We start from the raw sequence: 20,930 nt of genomic DNA, 5'->3' as shown, positions 1-20,930 counted from the left end.
AAGCTTTTACAGAGAAGAAAACAGGCTGATGGAAAAAGACGAGCTGATGCTGCGTGTTTCTAGTGCAACCTAAACTCGACAACAAACTATTGAGTTTCTTTTGCCGCAGCTCCGGTTTTAAGGCTAAGATCACGTAAGAAGGTGTGAATACGATGAGGAAAAGGTCAAGCGAGCGAGCCGAAGGGAAAGAAGAAGAGTGATAATGAATCTGCCAGTAAAAAGAAAGAAAGGGAGACGGGAAGGAGATGGATGTAGGAGAGAAGGTGGGAGGGGGAATAGATATGTTGACAGAAATAACTCATCATCATTCTGGTAGGTGACAGCATGTGAACAAGCTGTACTTTATGCTCCAGCTCAAGGATTTCTTTTGTTGATTTAGTAAAATATGACTTTATAAACAGATATTTTTTCCTGTGTAAAATCATCGGCTGGTTCTTCAGGCTACACCTTATGCTCACATTGCATTAGACACAAGTTTGACCTCAACTACAAAACCCCAGAAAGGAGCGTGGATTAAAAGGTTAAACCAGATTCACTGTCATGAGGAAACAACGTCACCCTGTTTGCCCTTTCCTGTGCCTCTCTCCTTTGGTCTTCTCAGCATCTGCTGCTGTCACTGTACTGTCACTATGGAAACACCTCTGTTAAAAAAAAGCCCTGATTGGCTGTTGGGAAATTCTTGCATCGTCACATGTGCAGACCTAGGAGGATGACTCACAAGATTCCCTGAAGTAAGAGAGTGTGTGTCTAAGTGCAGAACGTAGACTTTTAAACGGCTTCAGTCTCAGTTTTTATGACAGAGCTTCAATTGAGAAGTGAAAATATCCTTTATCCCAGCATGTAGTTAAGCTGAGCTACGGGGTGATATTTATCTTTACGTGTAGGTGTGTGAAATACTGATTAAATTATATGGAAGCCTGACAGATAATTATTAATCTCCTGACCATCCTTTGCTATTAACACAGAAAAAATACAAGTGATGCTAATGTTTCACAGGAGCTGGAAAAATAAGCAGCAGCTCAGCTCATGGTGATGTTAAGAGATGACTCTGTTCATTTCTGCCTTCACATCACAATCATACTTGGACTTTTCTAGAAGCGACCCTGAATTGGATACGTGGAAGAGAATGGATGGATGGAAACCATGCTACCATAGGGGAATATTGTTTTGATTTATTAAAACTCCAATTTTAGATGTTTATATATGAATGCAGAAAATTCATCTCTTATCTTAGACATTTATATATAAGAACTAGAGCAGGGCGATATGACCAAAACTATTTATCACGATATACATTTGAAAATTTGCGATAACGATATAACTGACGATATAATTAACACTAGACAAAATACTTTACAACTCCACAACTTTATTAGTGCAAAAAAAACCCATCAATGTATTTTCACTTAAACAAGCAGCTTTTTTTATCTGCATTAAAGTTAAACCAAAAGGCATTTCCAGTGGAAACTGGCCGACATATCCTCAGCATAACCATGTATAATATCCACAAAACTTAAAAAGAGGTTATACACACACAATACGGTAATATTATGTTGAAGCACAGTACGTATCACTCCGCGAGGCTCCGCCTACGATAGTCGTAATGCTCCAACAATCCATCAAGCGGTGCGGCTTCGTAGCTTAGCAAAGTCGTACTGAAACATTTGACAGATTTTCAAGCGCCGTGTACATAAAATCGTTTCGAGGTCAGTAAACACAACCAGAATTCATACATAAGGCACACGGGATTATAAGGAGCTCTGTCGATTTTCAGAAAAATCAAAGGATTGATTTTAAGTGTGCCGTATTTTCCAAACAACACGGTAATAACGACGGCCCGCTAGCATGCTCTACCAAAAATAGTGCTTTGTTGTGTATCTGACGGATGAAAGCTAAACCAGTTCCACACCACTGAAGTTGCAGCATTTTTACAAACCAATTCTGGTTCATCTGTTTCATTTAACGATCCACTTTCGCTCTTCTCATTCTGCGTCGCCGCCATGTGCGTATGTAAACAAAGGCACTGCGCATGCGCGTTTTACCCATGTTCTATCGCGATATTTCATTTTCCTATCGTTGCCCAACATTACACCGGTATTACTGTGAACAGTATGATATAGCCCAGCCCTAATAAGAACGCAACTTCCCTGGCTTACTTCTTTCAGCTGCTTTTCATTAAAACGTTCTCCGCTGAACCGGACATACACGTAATTATCAACCAGAGAGCTGAAACAATAAATATAGAAACTGTCATTTAGTAAACACCTTCCTGATGTTATAATAATGTAAAATAATTTCAGCACAAACAGATACAAGCACACACAGCAGGAAACCACAGAAAGACGGGTTAAACCTTAAAATTATGCAAAACTCATGAAAAATTCTTTGCACGGAAAATCAATATTGAATTCAATGAACGTGAACTGGGATCAAAGATTTAACAGAAGCATATTCTATCCAGGCTGCTGATCAGTGACATGGAAAAATTGGTGTGGATAAGCTTTAAATACAAAAGCCCCCGTGTATCCACATTAGCGGTTGACATCATGAACAATGAATCTTGATTGTATAACTTCCCCCTGGGCTAGATGTGTTCATTCAAATGGTATAAATGGAGTTATGAATATGGTCAACAATGTGCTGAGTAAGTTATCAGAAAGCATTTGAGGTGATGTAACAATATTAGAGGATAAGAGAGGTTAAATCCCCCTGTCAAGATGACCTTGCTTGGTCATTCATTGGGTTGGTTAAACAGTTATAACCCCCCACCCCCATTTAGGGCTGTGGAAATCTTTAATCGGGCTAACTTATCAAATTAATGTTTAAAAACAGAAGATGCAGTGCTTTTAGGCATCAAGTCCCAGTGATGATAGACAAGTGTGCCTCTGTGTGGTGTGTGTGTGGTCGAGTGGGTGAAAAGATGGGAGAGAACACTCAAGAACAAAAGGTCACGACATTGGCACTTATTTAGCAGTCCAATCCAGAGTTTCAGGATGGAGAACAAGGAACAAGCTGCACTGACATCACTTGCTTGGCTGTCAAACTCTTTGTGGGCCAAGAACACAGAACAATCACAGAACAACTGATTGGGATGGGCATCACTGATCTCAAACTGTGGCCTACATTTGCGGTTTCCAAGGGGTCATTTGTACGCTCAGAGCGGTTTGAGACTAAAGAGAACAAAGACGAGAGGCCGTTCTTTCTCATTTTCACATATATCTACTGCAGAGAGGAAGCTGAACTGTGAAGTGGACTTTTTTTAAGGTGCTGGAAGTGTTCAAACTGTTCAACTGAATCTCCTCTCAGTGCTTTATTGCTCATTCTTGCTTGCAAGACTGCACTGTTTACTTCCAGCAGTACCACTGGAGAACAGCCCTCTGGCCTAATGTTCCTGCAGTGAGTGGGCAGTGTGATCTAGATCTTAGTCAAAGTAAATAAATCAAGAATGTAGCTGTGTATTCATAAGACGTTATTGAAAAATCCGTAGATCTTTGTGTGTTCATACTATATCTCTCTCCACAGCTATTATACATCTCCTCTGCTGTCCAACTAGGCCAACAGACCCTCCTTAAATAACTCCACATTCCAACTTAAATAGGCTACGACTCAATAATTTATCACTCGTGTCAGAGGTCCAAGCAAGTGTGTGTCCTCCATCCTAAGCAGGCTGTTCACTGCTGCTGAACACCTTGATATTTATGAATTTACTACATCCACCCAGTTGGAGTTACTGTTCACAGTTCTGACCGCACCTGTGCTTTCATTAAGACAGTAATTAAGTAGACAGACGAGTCTTTCATACATGGAACACATAATCCTTTTTCATTCACTCAACTGCATGTATACACATTGCAGCTGCACTACAATGCAGCTATTGATTATTTTAGTAATAGAGTAATCTCTTCAATTCCATTTTACTTATACAACACTAAATCACAACAACAGTCACCACAAGGAGCTTTATATTGTAAGGTAGACCCTACAATAATACATACAGAGAAAAACCCAACAATCATATGACCCCCTATGAGCAAGCACTTTGGCGACAGTGGGAAGGAGAAACTCCCTTTTAACAGGAAGAAACAGGCTCAGGGAGGGGCAGCCATCAATTGATGGATAATCTATTGATTAATGCATCAATTAATCGAGTAATCAGATAAGAAATACTTTCTGACTTTAATAAAAGTTTTTGTAGCGCTGAAAACAGACATTATTATGATGTGGACATTAATTCTAATAATATGATAACTGAGTGTCCGACCTAACAGAGTCTCGCTCATGTACATTTTTATTAGCTTGTGAAAAAAAGTTAAATATTAATGCAATTTAATTATTATTTAATAGAGTATTTTATATTATTTCTTTATTTCTCTTTTTCTGAAAAATGTTATTAAAACCCTTGAAATATACATGGTCTAGTACACCCAACGCCCCCCTTTAGACTCACCCCTGTTTGCTACAGGTATTGCTCCAATATAAAACACGACGGCTGCTTTCAACTAGGGCTGCCACAAACGATTATTTTGATAGTCAACTAGTCACCAATTAATTTTGCGATTAGTCAACTAATCAGATCATCATCCATTGGACATAAAACATACAGCTTATTGCACCAGCAGCATCTGCTCTTATATAACTATCATTAGCTTACAGCTTTAAGTGTTTAAGGTATGTGCTAACTAAAAATAAAGAGAAGACGATAGTTTATTAAATTTTAATGAAATTTGCAGATTGTTTCAGTGAAGTTTAATAAACTCCTTGCTATCTAAAATATAACAGGACACCGGAGTATATTCTCCATAGGGTTGCCAACTCCCTGAGAAATAAATAAGGGACACCTCGTGGCCAGGGCCGGGCGACCCAGTTGTCTTCACCCTTCCCAGTGTGGTGAATTTTTTAGCTCTTTTTTTGTGTGTGAAATTATTTTTTTAACCATTTGACTTGAATTTGATTTAAGTAGATGCGTATTCTTTGTGATATCAAGACATGGGAAACAAAAATCATTTAGGCATTTATTTTTAGCTCAAAATGACAACATTAACACAATAAAACAGGTCTCTTTCTTAAACAGAAGCCTGTCATCTTTCTTTAAAAGAACTCTGTCCTGCTTAACTTAAAATTATATAAATTAATAGAAAACAATAGAAAGAAAAATATTCTTGTAACAGTGCACATTTAGTGCATTTAGTGCAATTGGCTTCAGTAGAGGCATTATTTCAGCTTCTGCTCCCGTTTGTAAACCCACTTGTTCCCATGATTACGCATCATAACTCATCATCATTATTCATCTATGTATTACTTTTATGTATTACTCATCTATTTGTTGCAATATATCCTTGCAGTTGTTTATTACACAAAATAAATTATATTATCACACTTCTGGCCACATAGCGCTGATATTCACTGCACATGCCCATTTTAACCTTAACCAGAGGGTTTAAAAACAAACAAACCAGTGTTTACCATATCTGCTTCTGCCATGGCCTGGTGGACAAAAATTGGTTAAGGGTTCCCCGAGCTTTCACGCCCCTCCTGTTCTTCATGTGCCCACCATTAGAAGCATGCCTATGGAAAAAGTGCGCCGGCACACAGTGCAGTGCGCTTTATAGGTGTTTTCCTTTTCCCATTCCTCCCTGTTCTTTTGCAGCCTTTTTTTCTTTCTCTGAGAGGAACAAACATTGCTGGGCTAGTGCTGGGCTCACACTCTGCGATTTTTGGCCCATTTTGAGCCGATTTTTGAGTCGTGCGACCAATTTGGTGATCGGCCCGATTTTGGCCTTCATCGTGCATCGTGTAGTATACGTGGGGTAACGAGAAGCGATTAACACCTCACGATCATCAATCGCTCGTGAGGGTGTCACCACAGCCGCTCACACTGCGCACGCGGAAACACGTAAACGTCGGTGAAAAAGACGGAGCAGCAGTGCAGCGTGTGATCTGGACACAAGCGATGGAGGCACAACTTGTAGAACTTTGGAAAGCTCATCCGAGCCTTTTCGATGTGGCATCACCAAATTATCACGACCACAACAACCGTGAAAATAGTTGGATTTACATCGCTGCTCAATCACAGCTGATCATGTTTTTCATTAGCAATTTAGCAAAGCTGATGGTGGTGTGTGTCTGTGTGAGTGAAAGACAGAGAGGGAGAGCGAGCGACAGATTTTCTGTTATAACCTTCATTTTATGGAGGCACAGTGTGACTCAGGTCGCATCAGAGCATCGGGCGGTATACTGTGAGACCCTGCATCGTGACCTACGAACTTCTAACCCCTGCGAGCCAATCGTGCAGTTTGAAAATCGCACAGTGTTTGCCCAGCTTCAGGTGTACTGTCGTCTGAGACTTGCACCGCAGTGTCGGCGTTTGTTTCCCTGTTGGCCATGCTTTTTGTTGTGGTCATCTGTTGTCTTCCGGTATTTTCTCCGCAAGCGACCTTTCCTCAACCAATGAGATGAGCGGTAATCTGAATTGTCATACTCGAATTGTCATAAGTGTGCTGTCAGCTCATTGGTCACAAAGCAGGAGCGGGGCTGGGAATTATGTTTTCAAACAAAGCGTTAATTACATTAAAACTTATAGACTACTTTTGATTCTCACTGTATTACGGGACAAAGTGCGTCCCTTTTCAGCTCAATACGGGACGTGTACTTTTGTTTCTAAATACGGGACGATTCCGTTTTTTAAGGGACGGTTGGCAACCCTAATTCTCCAGCATCTCACACTTCTGATAATCAGCTGTCTGCTTGACGTTTATTCAGCTGTGTAAAAACTATAACTTTAATCTCAGCCAAACCGATTTACTCAGGAACAAATAAAATACTAAACAAAGCCAAACAACAACATTTTTAAGTTATCTAAGTGACTTATATATCATGTTTAACCTGAGTAGCGAAAGACAGCGGTGGGTTTGAAAACGATTTGCGGGAGTCCGGTGTTCTCACGGCTCTAGTTAGCCTAGCCCCCGGCTAGCTATCGAGCTAGTGGCTAACAGACGTCTCCGAAAACGTCGGAGTGCTTTTGAAAATATGTGGTGTCTTGATAAACTGAGCAGATATTTGAGGTTTATACAGCTACATTCTCGCCTGAAAATATGTTAAATGTTTATTTTGTGACCCAGAAAGAATAATAAGAGTAATATTAAAACTAACTAGCTGCCGCCATTGTTGGAAACTGAGCTGGGCTGCGCTATGAATTCTGGGACAGAGCTTCTTCTTCTTCGGGATTTAACGGCAGCTGGCATCCTTGTACATGCAGTGCTGCCATCTTCTGTTTCAGTCCGTTATTACACTCTTAAATCCTACTACTTATTCCTGCGTCTTTTGTGATCTTACAAAGCTTCAAACGACGCGTCGACTATTAAATCAGTCGTCGACGAGTTTGATAGTCGACGTAATCGTGACTAGTCGACTAATCGTGGCAGCCCTACTTTCAGCCTTCAGAAAGCTGTGTAGTTTAACCCATCTGGTATCAGAGTAAGTCAACAGTTCATCTGCACATTTTAATATACGTTACTGCAGATTTTTTGCTGTCTTAAAACAAACAGCGGTGGATGGAGCAGCTTCAGAGTTAAATTTTTCTCCTGTCAGCGTTCGTTGGACTCTGCCAGCATTTTTCCAGTAAAGGTTTAATCACAGGAACAGCGCTGCTGTTTTGGATGTCTCGGTAATGGCTCCTCCTCTCTTCTTTTCGCGGTGTGTAAACAGAGTCCGGACTACACGTTAAACTGTGCCAGCGTCATCATCACTGCTGCTGTTGTTGTGTCATCAGGGTTTTTGTTTAAAACTGTGTGGGCTTCAATTGAGAAGTGAAAATATCCTTTATCCCAGCATAATGTTTTAACAACATCTGAATAAATGTTGTTAAAATGTTGTTAAAAGTTTAACAACATTTATTCAGATGTTGTTAAACTTTTTATTCACATGCTGCTCCTAAATCTGTTGGTACTGCAGGTCTGTTTTAAGTCGCAAAGCGCTCACGTTCCTACGGTGACAACGGCACAAAAGCAGTCAAAGAAAGGAATTTGCATCAAGAATTATTTGTAAGAGAATTCTATGAATTACTCCATGAATCGTTGCAGCTCTGCATTAAACAGAAAAAAAAGACACCTGGTGCAATGAAAGGGTCATACAGCAACGCAGCAGGGAGCAGAAAAGTAATAACAGAAACAATTACCCAGATACTAAGTCTTCTCACAAGCTGCCTAACAAATGCATTATAAAACATCTGTTGCTGAAGCCTTAACTTATGTCCACTTCGGGCACAGGGGATGTACAAAGGGATCTGAGGTCTTATTGAGACATGAAACAGAACAATTATGTAACAAGAAAAGAGCTCGAGAGGAAAAGGTCTGAGGTTCAGTAGTCAAATTAACTTCAAGCCTACAAGCCTCATTTAATCTGCAGAAATATCAACTGTGGCCCCAGCACGCAAGGCACTGTGGATCACAGATATTATTATTCCGATGGGACAGCGTGCGCACTTTTTATGTTTGTAATATTGGTACTGCAGTGTCGCTGTCTGTCTAAAAGCTATGAGTCAGAACAGAGCAGCATTTTAGTGCCACAGGATTATGGTTGATTAGAGCAATAATATATTTCCAAGCTGGTGTGTATCCAAAGAAAATGTGGGCTAAGGAATCAAAACACACTATCAGACAGTCCAGCCAAGCCAAGCTAAGCTGCACCAAAAATGTCACAATCTCCATCCATCTCAGTAGAGAATCCAGAATATTTTTCTTTCATATTCCAAACCCTGAAACTAAGAAGTGTGAACTAAAAAACAAACCTTTTATTATCCTCGCAACAGCAACAAGCATCAGCGTACTCGTTGTCACCCAAGCAGTGATTCAACTGACTCCGATTGTGCGATAAACAAGCTAAAATCCATCTTTATATTCATCTTTGTCAGACCTTTTCCCGCCTTGTTGTGCTGAACACACTATAAAAACAACACCTGCCTTCCAACTTTCTCCGCTCATCATCGTTCATGTGCTTCTCTGTTACGCTGCTTTTACAATGTCTCTCCATTTCTTAGGATGAATCGGCTCCTTTTACGTGGGCTAGCTAGGCTCGACCAAGCATTTTCAACTTACTCTTTAGTTTGTAACCAGGCTTGATTCAAGGTCTCCTGTGTGAAAGCAGGTGTGTGTGGGAGATAATCCCCTTCATGAGAGTCATCCCCGGTGTAGAGCAGGGACTGGAGGTGTGAGTTACATGGTTACATCATCACCGGCTTCTTTTCCTATCCTCCTCCCCTGTCTCACCACCTCTACCTCCCTCCCTCTCTCCTTCCCTTCAGTGATTCCTCTTTTGTCTCCGCACTCTTGTCATTTCTCCCCTATCTTCCCGGCTGCTTCCTCTCCCCCTCCTTCTTCAAACCACCCACTTTTTTTGCCCTCTCTATTACATAAGACACATGGATCAGTGCACAGACATGTCTTTACAGATTTGCTTCTGTCTTCTCATGCTTCATCTGCTCTCACCTTCTCCATTATGTCTCTTAGAAATATTATCGTCTCATTCATCTGACAAATCAGACAATAAAACCGAGGTCAACAGCTAACAGAGGGAATGATGTGAAGTTGCTTGAAAGAACTTGTGCTTTACGTTGTTGTTGTTTAGAGCGCAATTACAATCTAATCAGTTGTCTTTTGCAAGGCAAAGCCTTTGATCAGGTTAAACTTTTCCTTGAATAAAAGGAAGGATTTGGCAGATAATAACTCCAAGGACTCAATATTATGAGGCAAGTGGAAGCAAAGTCTGCAGTGGTTCGGTTAAGAGCACACTAACTGTGTGAAGCGAAGAATAACAGATAAGGAGCGGGGAGCAAACAAAGCAAGCAGCTGAAAGGTTTTGACTAGGTGACACAATGTAGATCTATAGCAAAGTTTCTCTTTTTCTTTTTGTGGTCATACTTTCACAAGCTGCCCTTTCACTCCAACATTTTTAGGCTATCTTTAAAGAGTCCCCGCTGTGGCAAACAACGTGCTCTTAAATTAAAGTAGCACAGCATTTGAGATACTGATCAAGGGTTGCCTCTTTATTGTTGTATTTTTGTTATCGCACAAAAGCACAAGGCCACTGTAAAGTTAAAAGTTAACTACGCCTTTCTTTGTACCGTGCACGACAGCGAAGAGAATGAGTTGTTAGAAAGCGGAGGAAAATGTTCGGTTTAGGCTCAGGTGTTTCTATAAAACTACATTCTTGTAATGCTCTGTGTAAAGTATGCATTGTCCTTGGGCGGGAACACCAAGGTCATTCGGAGAAAAATTTTGTTTACGGAAAAATGCTGTATTGTTTTCCTTAAACGCCGCTGCTTACATTTCAACATTAGCAAGAGGAAGTGGGTACAGCTGACACCAGTGTTATTTACATTTCCTTAAAGCAAAACTTCAGCCTGATCTTCTAGCTAATTAATAACTCCAGTTAGAGACACTGTAGTTTTGTTACAAGGAAAGATTTTTGTACATCACAGGTTTGAATCAGTTAATGTGATGTCTTCTAGATTTCTAATAACAACATCGTCACTGGAGTCAAAATAAAGCAGAGTTATTATTAAAAAAAATACCTCAGAGCAAGACAGAACGTGCTTGTTAGATGGAACAATCACTTCAAGCCTTTTTAAATTCTTTTATGCTGTTGGGTGACATTTATAAATTTCATCTTTCGCTTTTCATAAGATTTGACTGCTATCTCTGTGCGTCAGCGCTGAAAAACTTTCCCCTCTGACCCCGGCAAGGTTAAATGCCACATTTTACAGCCAAATGCCACCAGAGAGGACGAAGAAAACACAAAGAGGAATCTAACAGCTTTTGTGAAAGCATGCTTTTGTTCACATGTAATGATTGATGCCAATAAATGTACTTTTTTACAAAAGTTTTATTTTCTGCAAATAACTTGGCAAGAAATTTTAAATTTGTCTTGTTTTTCCATTTGATTGTTTTGTGCTTTGTTTTTATTCGCAGATTTCTAATGATTATATCAGGTTAAAAAGGCATTTACCATCACTCTCTAGATTTAGAGACTGTGTTTATTTGAGGATAAAAGAAAAGCTACAAAGACCCCTATGGGAGAATGACCGGGGTGAACAAAAAAAAGACTTTATTGATCCCAGGGGGAAATACTCTGTTACAGCAGGAGGGAAGACGTGTGTGGGCTGGAAAGACCAAAAACTGCATTAACCCTTTAAGACCTACCATAGAACCAAGTCCGCCAGAGCTTATATTATATTTTTACATGCTGTGGAGCCATTTCTGGGAGCATTTCAAGTTGATATACATCAATACAACGATTATAGCCCAAATTTTAATAATATGTCTGCATTAAGTGCATAGTAATTACATAAATTGCAAAAAAGTGCAATAAACTACAAAGAAATTGAAAATCGTTTTTGTTTTTTTAACATATATTTCTAGTTAGAGAAATTTAAGAGGCTTATCCCTCAAAACTGTAAATACAAAAAAGTTGCACAAAATAGTTTCCGACGAAAAATAATTATTATAATGCAGATTTGCAAAAAAGCAGCATATGCATCAAAACAAACTATTTCCAGCAGTGCAATATGAGTCCTAAGCATCCCAGAAACGACACAGAAAGTCATAAAGTCAAAGATAACTTTTAAAAACACCAGTATAGGCTCATGAGGCCTTGATGGCAAAAAAAACTACATTTCAGCAAAAATGACGTCACTTCCGGTTTCGGGCAGGTAATGACAGACGTTCAACAAAAGTTCGCGCTGACGTCTATTCCAACGTAGGAAGTGTTACAAACAGCTGATCGGATCGGCAAAGCGTGTTTCTGGAATATTATGTTTGTGTTGCTGCAAGTGCTTTTTATGCAGTTTTTGCAAAGATATATGTGGAAGGAAACTGTGACCGAGGACAAGCTGATGGCATAAGATGCAAGTACAACTCCTCCGGTTTCATATGCAAAGAAATTATTGCGCTAGCTTACATGGTTGCAGAGCTACCGGGATTTAAAAATAGTTACGCAAAACAGAGCGTGCCCGCTCCGACCGGCTGTAAAGGGTTAACGAGTAAGCTTGAAAATAGACGACCTCTGTGGACTGTGATAAAACGACACGACAGCACAAACTATATTTACTATATCTTCACCATTCACAGTCATTAATAAATTCAAAAGCATTTGCAAAATCAAGTGTAGAAAGTGTGCTATGCTAATTATTGTCATATGATTGGACACCGACAGTACGCAAGGCAGCAACAACAATACTGAGAGGCGTGATATAAGAGTTGGGTCGAACCTGCTCATTGATGGAGCTGTAGTCATTGGTGGTGGAGACATCATCGTCCTCCGAGTCAAACAGGCCCTCCTGATTGTCCAGCAGCTCTGCCAGGACTCTGCTGACAGACTCCTGGTCTCGAAGGTCCTCTCCTCCTGCTGACAGACTGCAGATGGGAAATGACAGGAAAGTTTGAGTTGGCTGCACACTGCTTCCCACGAGAATAAACACCCCTCTTTTTTTAACTTCTGTGTAAGCGTGTTCCTGCAAGTGCCAAAAATAAAAACTTCTTTCACTCTTTTAAAAAAAAATAGATATTCAACTGTCACTCTATTCTGTGGCTTCATTAAATGTGATGTGGTATACGGCTTCAAGAGTTTCCTTCCACTGACTTTACAGCTTTATAATCTGATCATTTGCACTTGATTAATCGTTTCCACTGAAGATGTAACAATGAAGCTTTTACTGAATATATACTAGTGACATATCCACACCATCCTCATTAAGTTAAAAGTAAACATCTGTGAGATGGAGACGGCAGCTGTGCACAATGATCAAAATTACGATTCGAAATTCTTAAATAACTGCAGAAGAATCTTACTGGAAGATGTCGGGTCCAAAGACAGCGGCCAGCGCTCCGACGTTCCAGCTCTTTTGCTGAAGTGACGCCACGCTAGCCAGGAAGCGGCACAGGAAACGCAACAGACCGTAGTTCAGCTGGGGAAGGTCCTGAAGCACATACTTCAAATTTCTACACAGCTCTTCTTCGTTGTCGTAATCTAGCAATGTGAAGACGAAAAACCGGATATCATTACTTAAGCCAATATACATTCATTTCTTTGCTTCACCGTCACCGGGGCTGGAGCTCTCATTAGGCGAGAGGCAGGGGACACCCTGGACAGCTCAACAGGTCATCACAAGGCTAAGAGTATTTACACCTACGGCCAATTTAGAATCATCAAAGAACGTTAGGTTTTTGATGGACTGTGCAAAGCAGCTCCCGGGAGAACCAGCAGGTCGTGCTTGCTATGAAGAAGCACAGCTGGCGAGAGCTCGACCCCACAGACATGATCTCTTATGTAATTATTTTATTTTTAGTTGAAAAGGGTGTAAGCTCTTATTTCAGAATCACTATTAGAACGTCTGTTGTAGTCTGTGTTGCTTTTAGAGCTTGTTCTCAAAACTAATGATAATATGGGGTGAATTATGGGTTATCGGGTCCTTCTTGGTCCTTCACCGATAGCCTTAAAAAATCTTATCAAGAGAAACTGCACACACAGATAACATTATGCTCAGTTTCACCTCTGGGAGACGTGAAACTAGGTGAGACGGAGGGCGACAGAGAGGAACATGTGCAAAAAAGGCAATCCTTTACAAGTGCAGTGGTGCCATTACAGAATATAATAGACTGAGAAATAAATGGCATGGCAAGGAGTCTCGACAAACACACAACCAGTCTTCTACTGTAATCTGGATGACAGCAACCGGAACAACCATCATTGTGACAAGGGGATTAGAGCAGATTATCTGTGATAAAAACAGAGGGGAAAGAGGACAGGCCGAAGAGCTGAAACAAAAAAGGGAAATGAAACCCAAGCCTTTCAATCATTTTTTAACCCAAATACACCAAAATCCCTCAAAAATGAAGAATTAATAACCACTGAAAGACAGCAGTTCTCTCTGGGACGCTGTTAACACAACCTTAGATTTTGAATTTGAGAAGAGTGTGGACGAGCAGAGGCACAAAGAATGAAGAAAGGAAAAGATAAAAGCTGTGCATCAGTGTAGCAGATATGCAAACATAGAGATAATTCAGGTTATGAAAGAGTTTGTTTCAGCCAGTTTTCCGTACATGCAGACCACCGTACTGTGTACGCACAGCTTATATAACCAGCAACAGCCTACATGGGCACAGCCTTAACAGCTTAAAACAAAAGCAACTTGGATGAAGACCCAGAAATGATGCAGAAGAGTGTGTGCTTGTTTTTATAACAGCTATGGTCAACATTTTTTCATAGGAAGTCCATTTACAGACTGAGCAGAACAAACTCAAAGCTCCAACCGGATTTTAGGAGGACAGGGTGAAAAAGGAGGTGAACTGCATCGTACTGGATAAAAGCAGACTGTGGTTGAGTGTAGAAGAAATTCGTAAAATAGCACAAGAAGAGGAAACACAGCCACGGTCACATACCTTGATACAGCTGTAGTATGCGTCCCTGTATAGCCGTTGGGATAACGGGCTCAGGAAGCTCCTGCAGGAACAGTCGGAGCAAACTGACGGCTGACGCCAGATCGGCCTCCTTCTCTAGCTTCACCTCCTCACCACTGTCATAGCGCTGACGCAACCAATCCACTCGCTCTGCATTGCCGTTAACCAGGAAGAGCCCCTCAAAGTCCAGGTGACCTAAAGACACATATAGCAGCAGTTATGAATATGTTAATTATCAACTCAAACTACTTCAAAACCATTCATGTTAATATACAGTTCAATTTACAGTATTTGGTTACCAGGTTATCATTTTTACCAGGATTTTTTAAAATTATATTTATTATATAACAATCAAACTCTATTTTAACGATATTCAGATTCTGTACATAAAGGTAAACTTTATCAATATTCATTTTCTCTAATATCAAAGTCTCACACTCAGTCTTTCTCTCATTTCAGTTTTATTGTTGACAAACTGAACGGTTTGTATTACAGTCTAGTCCAACTTAACTGAACAACCATCTGGTACAATTATAGCTATTCTGAACTATGCAGTTTATGAAAACTATGCAGCCCCTTCAGCAACTGAAGAATTTGAAAGTAAATTAAAACAAAATATAATTTTACATTAAATAAAAAAGTTTTAAACTTAATTAAAATAAAACATGTCTTAAATTAAAATAAGTAAACTGTCATGTTTATTGCTGCCAAAAACAAGTTAAACACATTTGGACAGTGAAGGAATGTCAGGATTGTTGCTCAGAAAAAGGATCAACATGCTCTGAAGTCAGAGCACAAAAACCTTTTTTGTAACAAAATATCGATTTCTGCTGTCCCTGTATTGATACATTATAAGCAAACAAAATATCACCATACTACACAGTATCCATTTTTTCCCCCACCTCTAATACATACTAGGTGACAGTCTTGCTTTCTGTAGTTTGGTTTGCTTGCTTTGGATTAATTTTGCATGTAAGTAAATTTTTTAGTAGTTGATATCAAAAACAAAGAGAAACAGAGACTGGATCCAATCAACAATCCCATTCACAAGCTCGTGTCTGTCAGAGAACTCTTTAACAAAATCAGGCAAAAACCAATGTTGTAATAACATGCTTATTGTCACCTTGTAAAGTGTAACAACCAGGTTTAGCACCAGGAATACTGTTATATCGTCATTGGTGTTTTAAAACAGTGAAGATTTATATGCTTTCCCCCCCACAGGGCATGTTTTTCTGACAATAATAACTTATAAAGATGCAACAAAATACAGCTTGGTCATGTTAGAGTTTCCAAATTAGGAATTGAAAACTACCAACCTGTAAGGGAAGTCAAAACTAACCGAGTACTGTAATTTTGCTGATGCAGAATGATTCAGATCCTTCACTGTTACACAACTTGTATAAGATGAACAAAAGAAAGTACAGTGATGTGTGTGTGTGTGTGCAAAAACATTTGGTTATGTGGATTCTTCCCTTATTTATCAGAAAAAGCATGACCATCCTGTAATATCATTCGCATGTGAGGCAGCATCACATGTGTTTGTGATCAATCTGTAAATCTTGTCAAGGCCTTTTAGAGGACATTTCTAGAATAACCAACATTTTTCCCCCTTGTTTACCAAACATATCCGTTGATCTTGTAAAACAATATCCTGATGTTATGCACTGCGATGTCACATGAATCTGCTGCAAAAGATTTTTGCTTCTTTTTCTGGATGTGTAACAACTACTTGGTTGCGGCTACCTGACCAACCACTTGTAAGTTGTAAGTTGTTTATACAAATTTGCCAAAAAATCTACTGAAACATATACAAACAAAAGAAAAGGGGAATATTTGATAAATGAATTAAAAGCAAAGCTCCAAAGAAATACATCGCCTACATGCATTTTCACCTGAAAACATCTGTTTAGTGGTGAGTGTTCTAGATCTGATGACTTCGCTATCACAAATGTGTGAAAATGATCCGTTTTTGACAACACAACAAATATATGGTGTGGAAAAAAAAAAAAACACACGAAATGCTTCAAACTATATTTAAGTGGTCATGGTTTGATGTGTGGATTACATTTGATTATAGCCTAACTCTCCAGTTTCTTATCTGTTAACAAGCAAGATAATCAACTAAGTCCGAATGATGACAGGAATCCCGTGGGACCTGCTCCCTTTTATATCCCCACAAAGCCGTCTACATGAAGAACACCAGAGGTACACAGAGTGACAGCAGAGTTACACTCAAATAAAATAAAACGGGCTGATCCATTAAAACACTGGGCATTAGACATTCCTCTAATGTTTTCAGCTTTTGGCAACTGTCTTCTTTCAAAATGACATTTCACGTCATTTTCCTGCTTCAACTACTACCAGGCATCCCAGAGAGACGGAGGCCTTTTCACTGTCTTAGTAACTTCCTGACAGGCAGCACCGCTATAATTATTGCACCAGCAGAGACCCCGGAGACTTATTGCATAACCTCATGTAGTCAAAGAGCCCCCAAGTTACACAAATCACCAACCTGCTTCACTGGAAACAATTTGAAGTGGTCCTTCATTTCAGCAGTGTTTAAAAAAAGTTCAGTGACAACTCCAGTGCTTTTGGGGATCCAGAAAAAGCATATTTATTCAACACTTATTTACTTTAACGTGAAAATGTATCCAGCGTGTCCAGTGTCCCATTGACCTGCTTTGTAAGATCTATATCAAAGATGAATCCTATTTAAATGATCAGGATGCTTCCTGATAATCTTTCTTTTATTACTTTACACCAGCGGTCCCCAACCCCCGGGCCTCGGACCGGTACCGGTCCGTGAGTCGTTTGGAACCGTGCCGCAAGAGTTGAGGCTCAGGTGTGAAATGTTTGGTTTTCAGGGTTTTTATCGGTTTTCAGCGTTATTTTGTTATCGTTTTTATCGTTTACTCGGTTTTCCTGGGTCTTTTCACGTGTGTTATGAATAAATTTTCTTTTTTTCGGTACCGGTACTAGTTTTATTTTGTTCTATTTAGCCGCGACACCTTAAAGGCCGGTCCGTAAAAATATTGTCGGGCATAAACCGGTCCGTGGCGCAAAAAAGGTCGGGGACCGCTGCTTTAAACCATTTATTGTCTTCTCAGGCAATTCCTTCATTTTATGTGGGATATATTTACAGCTGTGGAATTGCTTTTCAATCTCTAATGATACAAAGTACATCAACTGATCTTTACATGCTCTGCAATTTTTTATCTCATGTGAAGTAATTTTGCACACAGTAAGGGTAACGACATACAAGTGTCTAATTGATATAACAAGGGTCAAACCAACAACATATCTTTAGCATAAATAAGAGTGTCTGGCTGAGGTTTTAAAGAGCTATAAAACAAGTACTGATAGTGTAATCTAATCAGCAAATATACAAGCCCAATTCAGATTTGGTTAGTTTAAAAAACAAAAAAACAAAGCTTGGATCTGGCTAGTGAAACAGTCAGGCATTTCACTTCTCATCTTTCAGACTGAGCTGTCTTAACTGCCAACTTCCTTTTTGTAAGAACGTGACAGAAGACTGAAGTTACTGCTCTGTGATGCTCATACAGAAATGTTCTAGGGGGTTGTAGGAAAATCCCGGGCGAGCGCTTGGTAGGTTACTCTCTTCACTCTCTTCTGTTTTCGCAAGTGAGGCTGAAGTTGACAGAAGTGTTATGTAACAGAAGGAAGCCAGCCGTGGAGCTGTCAGCCAGGGCCTTCAGAATTTATCTTATCAAAAACTGGATCCCACAAACAACATATTTTGGTTTTATCACGATGTAAGATACTGTAGCTCAACAAAAGCAGGACTGAAACATCACAGACGTAATCTGATTTAGCTGAACATCCAACATTTTGTACTGAGAAATTGTTTCAATCTTTGGCTCGACGTGTTTAGTTAAATAAGTGGAATGACCTACAGGTGCAACCCCTCGAGTCAAACTACAGCTGAAACGCAATAAAAGGATTTTGACGTCAGCCGCAGAGTTATTTCTACATCAAGTAAACTAACATTAGTGGTAATTATGTAAGATTATGTAATGCCTGTATCCTGCTACAAATTAAACGCTCCATGTAAATATGACTCATAACTTTAACTGAGGGAGATGCAGCAGATCCTTACCAAAAAGAAATGAGGTGAAAGATCTGCGTCAGCCACATGCAAAATTTAAGGCACCTCTTATAATTTTATCACAGAAGATTTAGAGAGGAGCTTTATCCCTACATGAACTTCTCTGCTTCTTTTGTACACACTGAAGGTCTGTAACTAGGCTAAGTTCCTCTGGCTATTTTAAGTTCATTTAAGAATTAAGCTACTTTCAGTACTATTAATAATTATTTAGACTCTTTCCCTCTGATTTAATTTCAATAATTACTTCCTCCAAATCATTTCCCTAATACTGGGCTATGTACCAGAGGCCTTTAAGGTGGCAGTGATTAAACCATTACTTAAAAAGCTGTCACTTAACCTAGCTGTCTTAGCTAATTATAGGCTATATTATAGGCTAATAATCCCCAACCTTATTGTTATCTCAAAAATTCTAGAAAGAGTAGTTTTAAAACAGCTAACAGATCATCGGAAGAAGAATTGTTTATTTGTAGAGGTACAGAAACAGAATTAGTGAAGGTTACAGATGATCTTCTTATGGCCGATGACAGTGGACTCATCTCTGTGCTTGTCCTGCTAGACCTCAGTGCAGCGTTTGATACTGCTGACCATAATATTTCATTACTGCAATTAGAGCATGTTAAAGGTACTGCACTGCAGTGATTTGAGTCTCTCTAATAAACTTCAATTTGTTAATGTTAATGGAGAGTCTTCTTCACTAGGGATGGGTACCGGTATCCGGTGCCATTATGGCAGCGGTTCTGACATAAACGGTAGTAACCAGTCCGAAAAGCAGCGCACATTTCGGTGCTTTATTTCGGTGCTTTATTTCGGTGCTTTATTTTTCCTGAGATGTCATACACTTTGGATTCTAGCCAATCATTTTACCTTTGCAAGCGTAGTAGGCGGGCCCAGGTACGTACGTTCTTTTAGAGCAGAGCTACAGATTAAAAATGCCCAAGGCGAAGCGGTCAAAGTCTGGCTGTACTTCACAGTAGAGCTGGGCGATATATCGAGTTTTTAAAAAATATCGATATATTTTTATACGAGATATAAGATGTGACAATATCCTTTATATCAATATAGTCTATGTTACTTTATAACTATACTTGTGGAGCCGCAAGTTTGCCTCTCTTTCGTCCACTTTTGTCTTTATGCAACATTACTCGGCCTCGCCCCTCCTTCACTGAACACAAATCCCCCTCCTCCCCCATCGCTTCACCTGCAGGAAGCGACAAGATGTACACGGCAAATCTCCGTTAACGAGTTACTGCGCATCGCCCCGTGCGTGGGGCTGGACGCCGTCAACGTGTTAGCTAGCTAACCACGCTAACGCCATGCAGCCCAGAGGCGCTGCACAGCCTAAAATCCTTTCATTCTCTCAAAAGTTGACAGCGCGCCTTATGTATGAATTCTGGTTGTGCTTGATGGCCGCGAACCGATTTTATGTGGTACACAGCGCTCAGCAATCTGTCAAAAATGTTTTAGTACGACTTTGGTAAGCTACGGAGCTGCACCGGTTGATGGATTGTCAGAGCATTATGGCGACCGAGGAGCCTCGCGGAGTGATACGTACTGTGCTTCAACGTAATATTACCCTACTGTGTATAAGGACCATAAATGGCACCTGTTAAGAGACGTGGTTACGAAGAGGATTTCAAACTCAATGCTGTCAGTCACACATTAGAAGTTGGGAACAGAGCAGCTGTGAAATCTGTCTTTGTTACTATGCTCTGCGTCTTTTAGTTTACATTTTGACTGCACAATTGTGAGCTTTTTGTTATGCACAAAAACAACATAGTTTTCTTTTATTTATGCAACATTATTATTTAATAAATGCTCATAATTTATTTTTGAGTAAATTTTATGTACATCTATGCTCTATGTTAATAAAAGTGCCTGTGTGACATCTGGGACACAGCTTTGACTAAGAACTCTCTTTTTGTTCTTACTTTATGGCTTAAAAAATATCGAGATATATATCTTATATCGCCGTCCAGGTAAAAAATATCGAGATATGAATTTTGGGTCATATCGCCCAGCCCTACTTCACAGCAAAAGATGCAAACTCAGCAGCCTGCAACAAGTGCTTTAAGCTGATGCTGTGATACTGTCAAAGGAGGTAACACCTCAAATCTGATGAAACACCTGGTGACGTATAGCGTTTTGTTAAAAGCCGAGAAATGCGCCGTATTTGATAGCTTGCTGCGAGACCTCACACTGAGCACATCTACTGCGGGTGTGGTGCCTGTTATCGGACCCAGAGTTTGCAACATCCCCCAAAAACCCGAAGAGGAGAGTCCTGGCCCCTAGCCCTGCCAGTGTAGCAGGAATGATGACCGATGATGATGGTAATTTACGTTGAGTAGGCTAACCAT

General features: G+C 39.9%; 1 protein-coding gene and 1 long non-coding RNA gene across 6 annotated transcripts in view; one reads left to right on the top strand and one right to left on the bottom strand.

Annotated features, from left to right (window-relative positions):
• Window positions 1-17,546, top strand: part of LOC146524008 (uncharacterized) — a 192,248-nt gene extending 174,702 nt beyond the window's left edge. The window contains exon 4 of the long non-coding RNA XR_014876741.1: window positions 17,518-17,546. This is a non-coding gene — a long non-coding RNA (uncharacterized LOC146524008). The remainder of the gene's footprint in view (window positions 1-17,517) is intronic.
• fam13b (family with sequence similarity 13 member B) overlaps window positions 1-20,930 on the bottom strand; it is a 75,300-nt gene that overhangs the window by 32,957 nt on the left and 21,413 nt on the right. For all 5 annotated transcript variants that reach the window (XM_085176450.1, XM_085176440.1, XM_085176458.1 and 2 more), the window contains exons 4-6: window positions 14,433-14,645; window positions 12,843-13,020; window positions 12,263-12,407 (exon numbers count right to left, since the gene is read on the bottom strand). In XM_085176450.1, the coding sequence (XP_085032576.1) occupies window positions 12,263-12,407; window positions 12,843-13,020; window positions 14,433-14,645 (536 nt within the window). The remainder of the gene's footprint in view (window positions 1-12,262; window positions 12,408-12,842; window positions 13,021-14,432; window positions 14,646-20,930) is intronic.

Source organism: Neolamprologus multifasciatus, chromosome 2 (genome assembly GCF_963576455.1).
Source record: "Neolamprologus multifasciatus chromosome 2, fNeoMul1.2, whole genome shotgun sequence".
NCBI classification, from domain to species: Eukaryota; Metazoa; Chordata; class Actinopteri; order Cichliformes; family Cichlidae; genus Neolamprologus; species Neolamprologus multifasciatus.
Note: the sequence above shows the minus strand (reverse complement) of the source record. Positions and strands in the feature narration are given on the sequence as shown.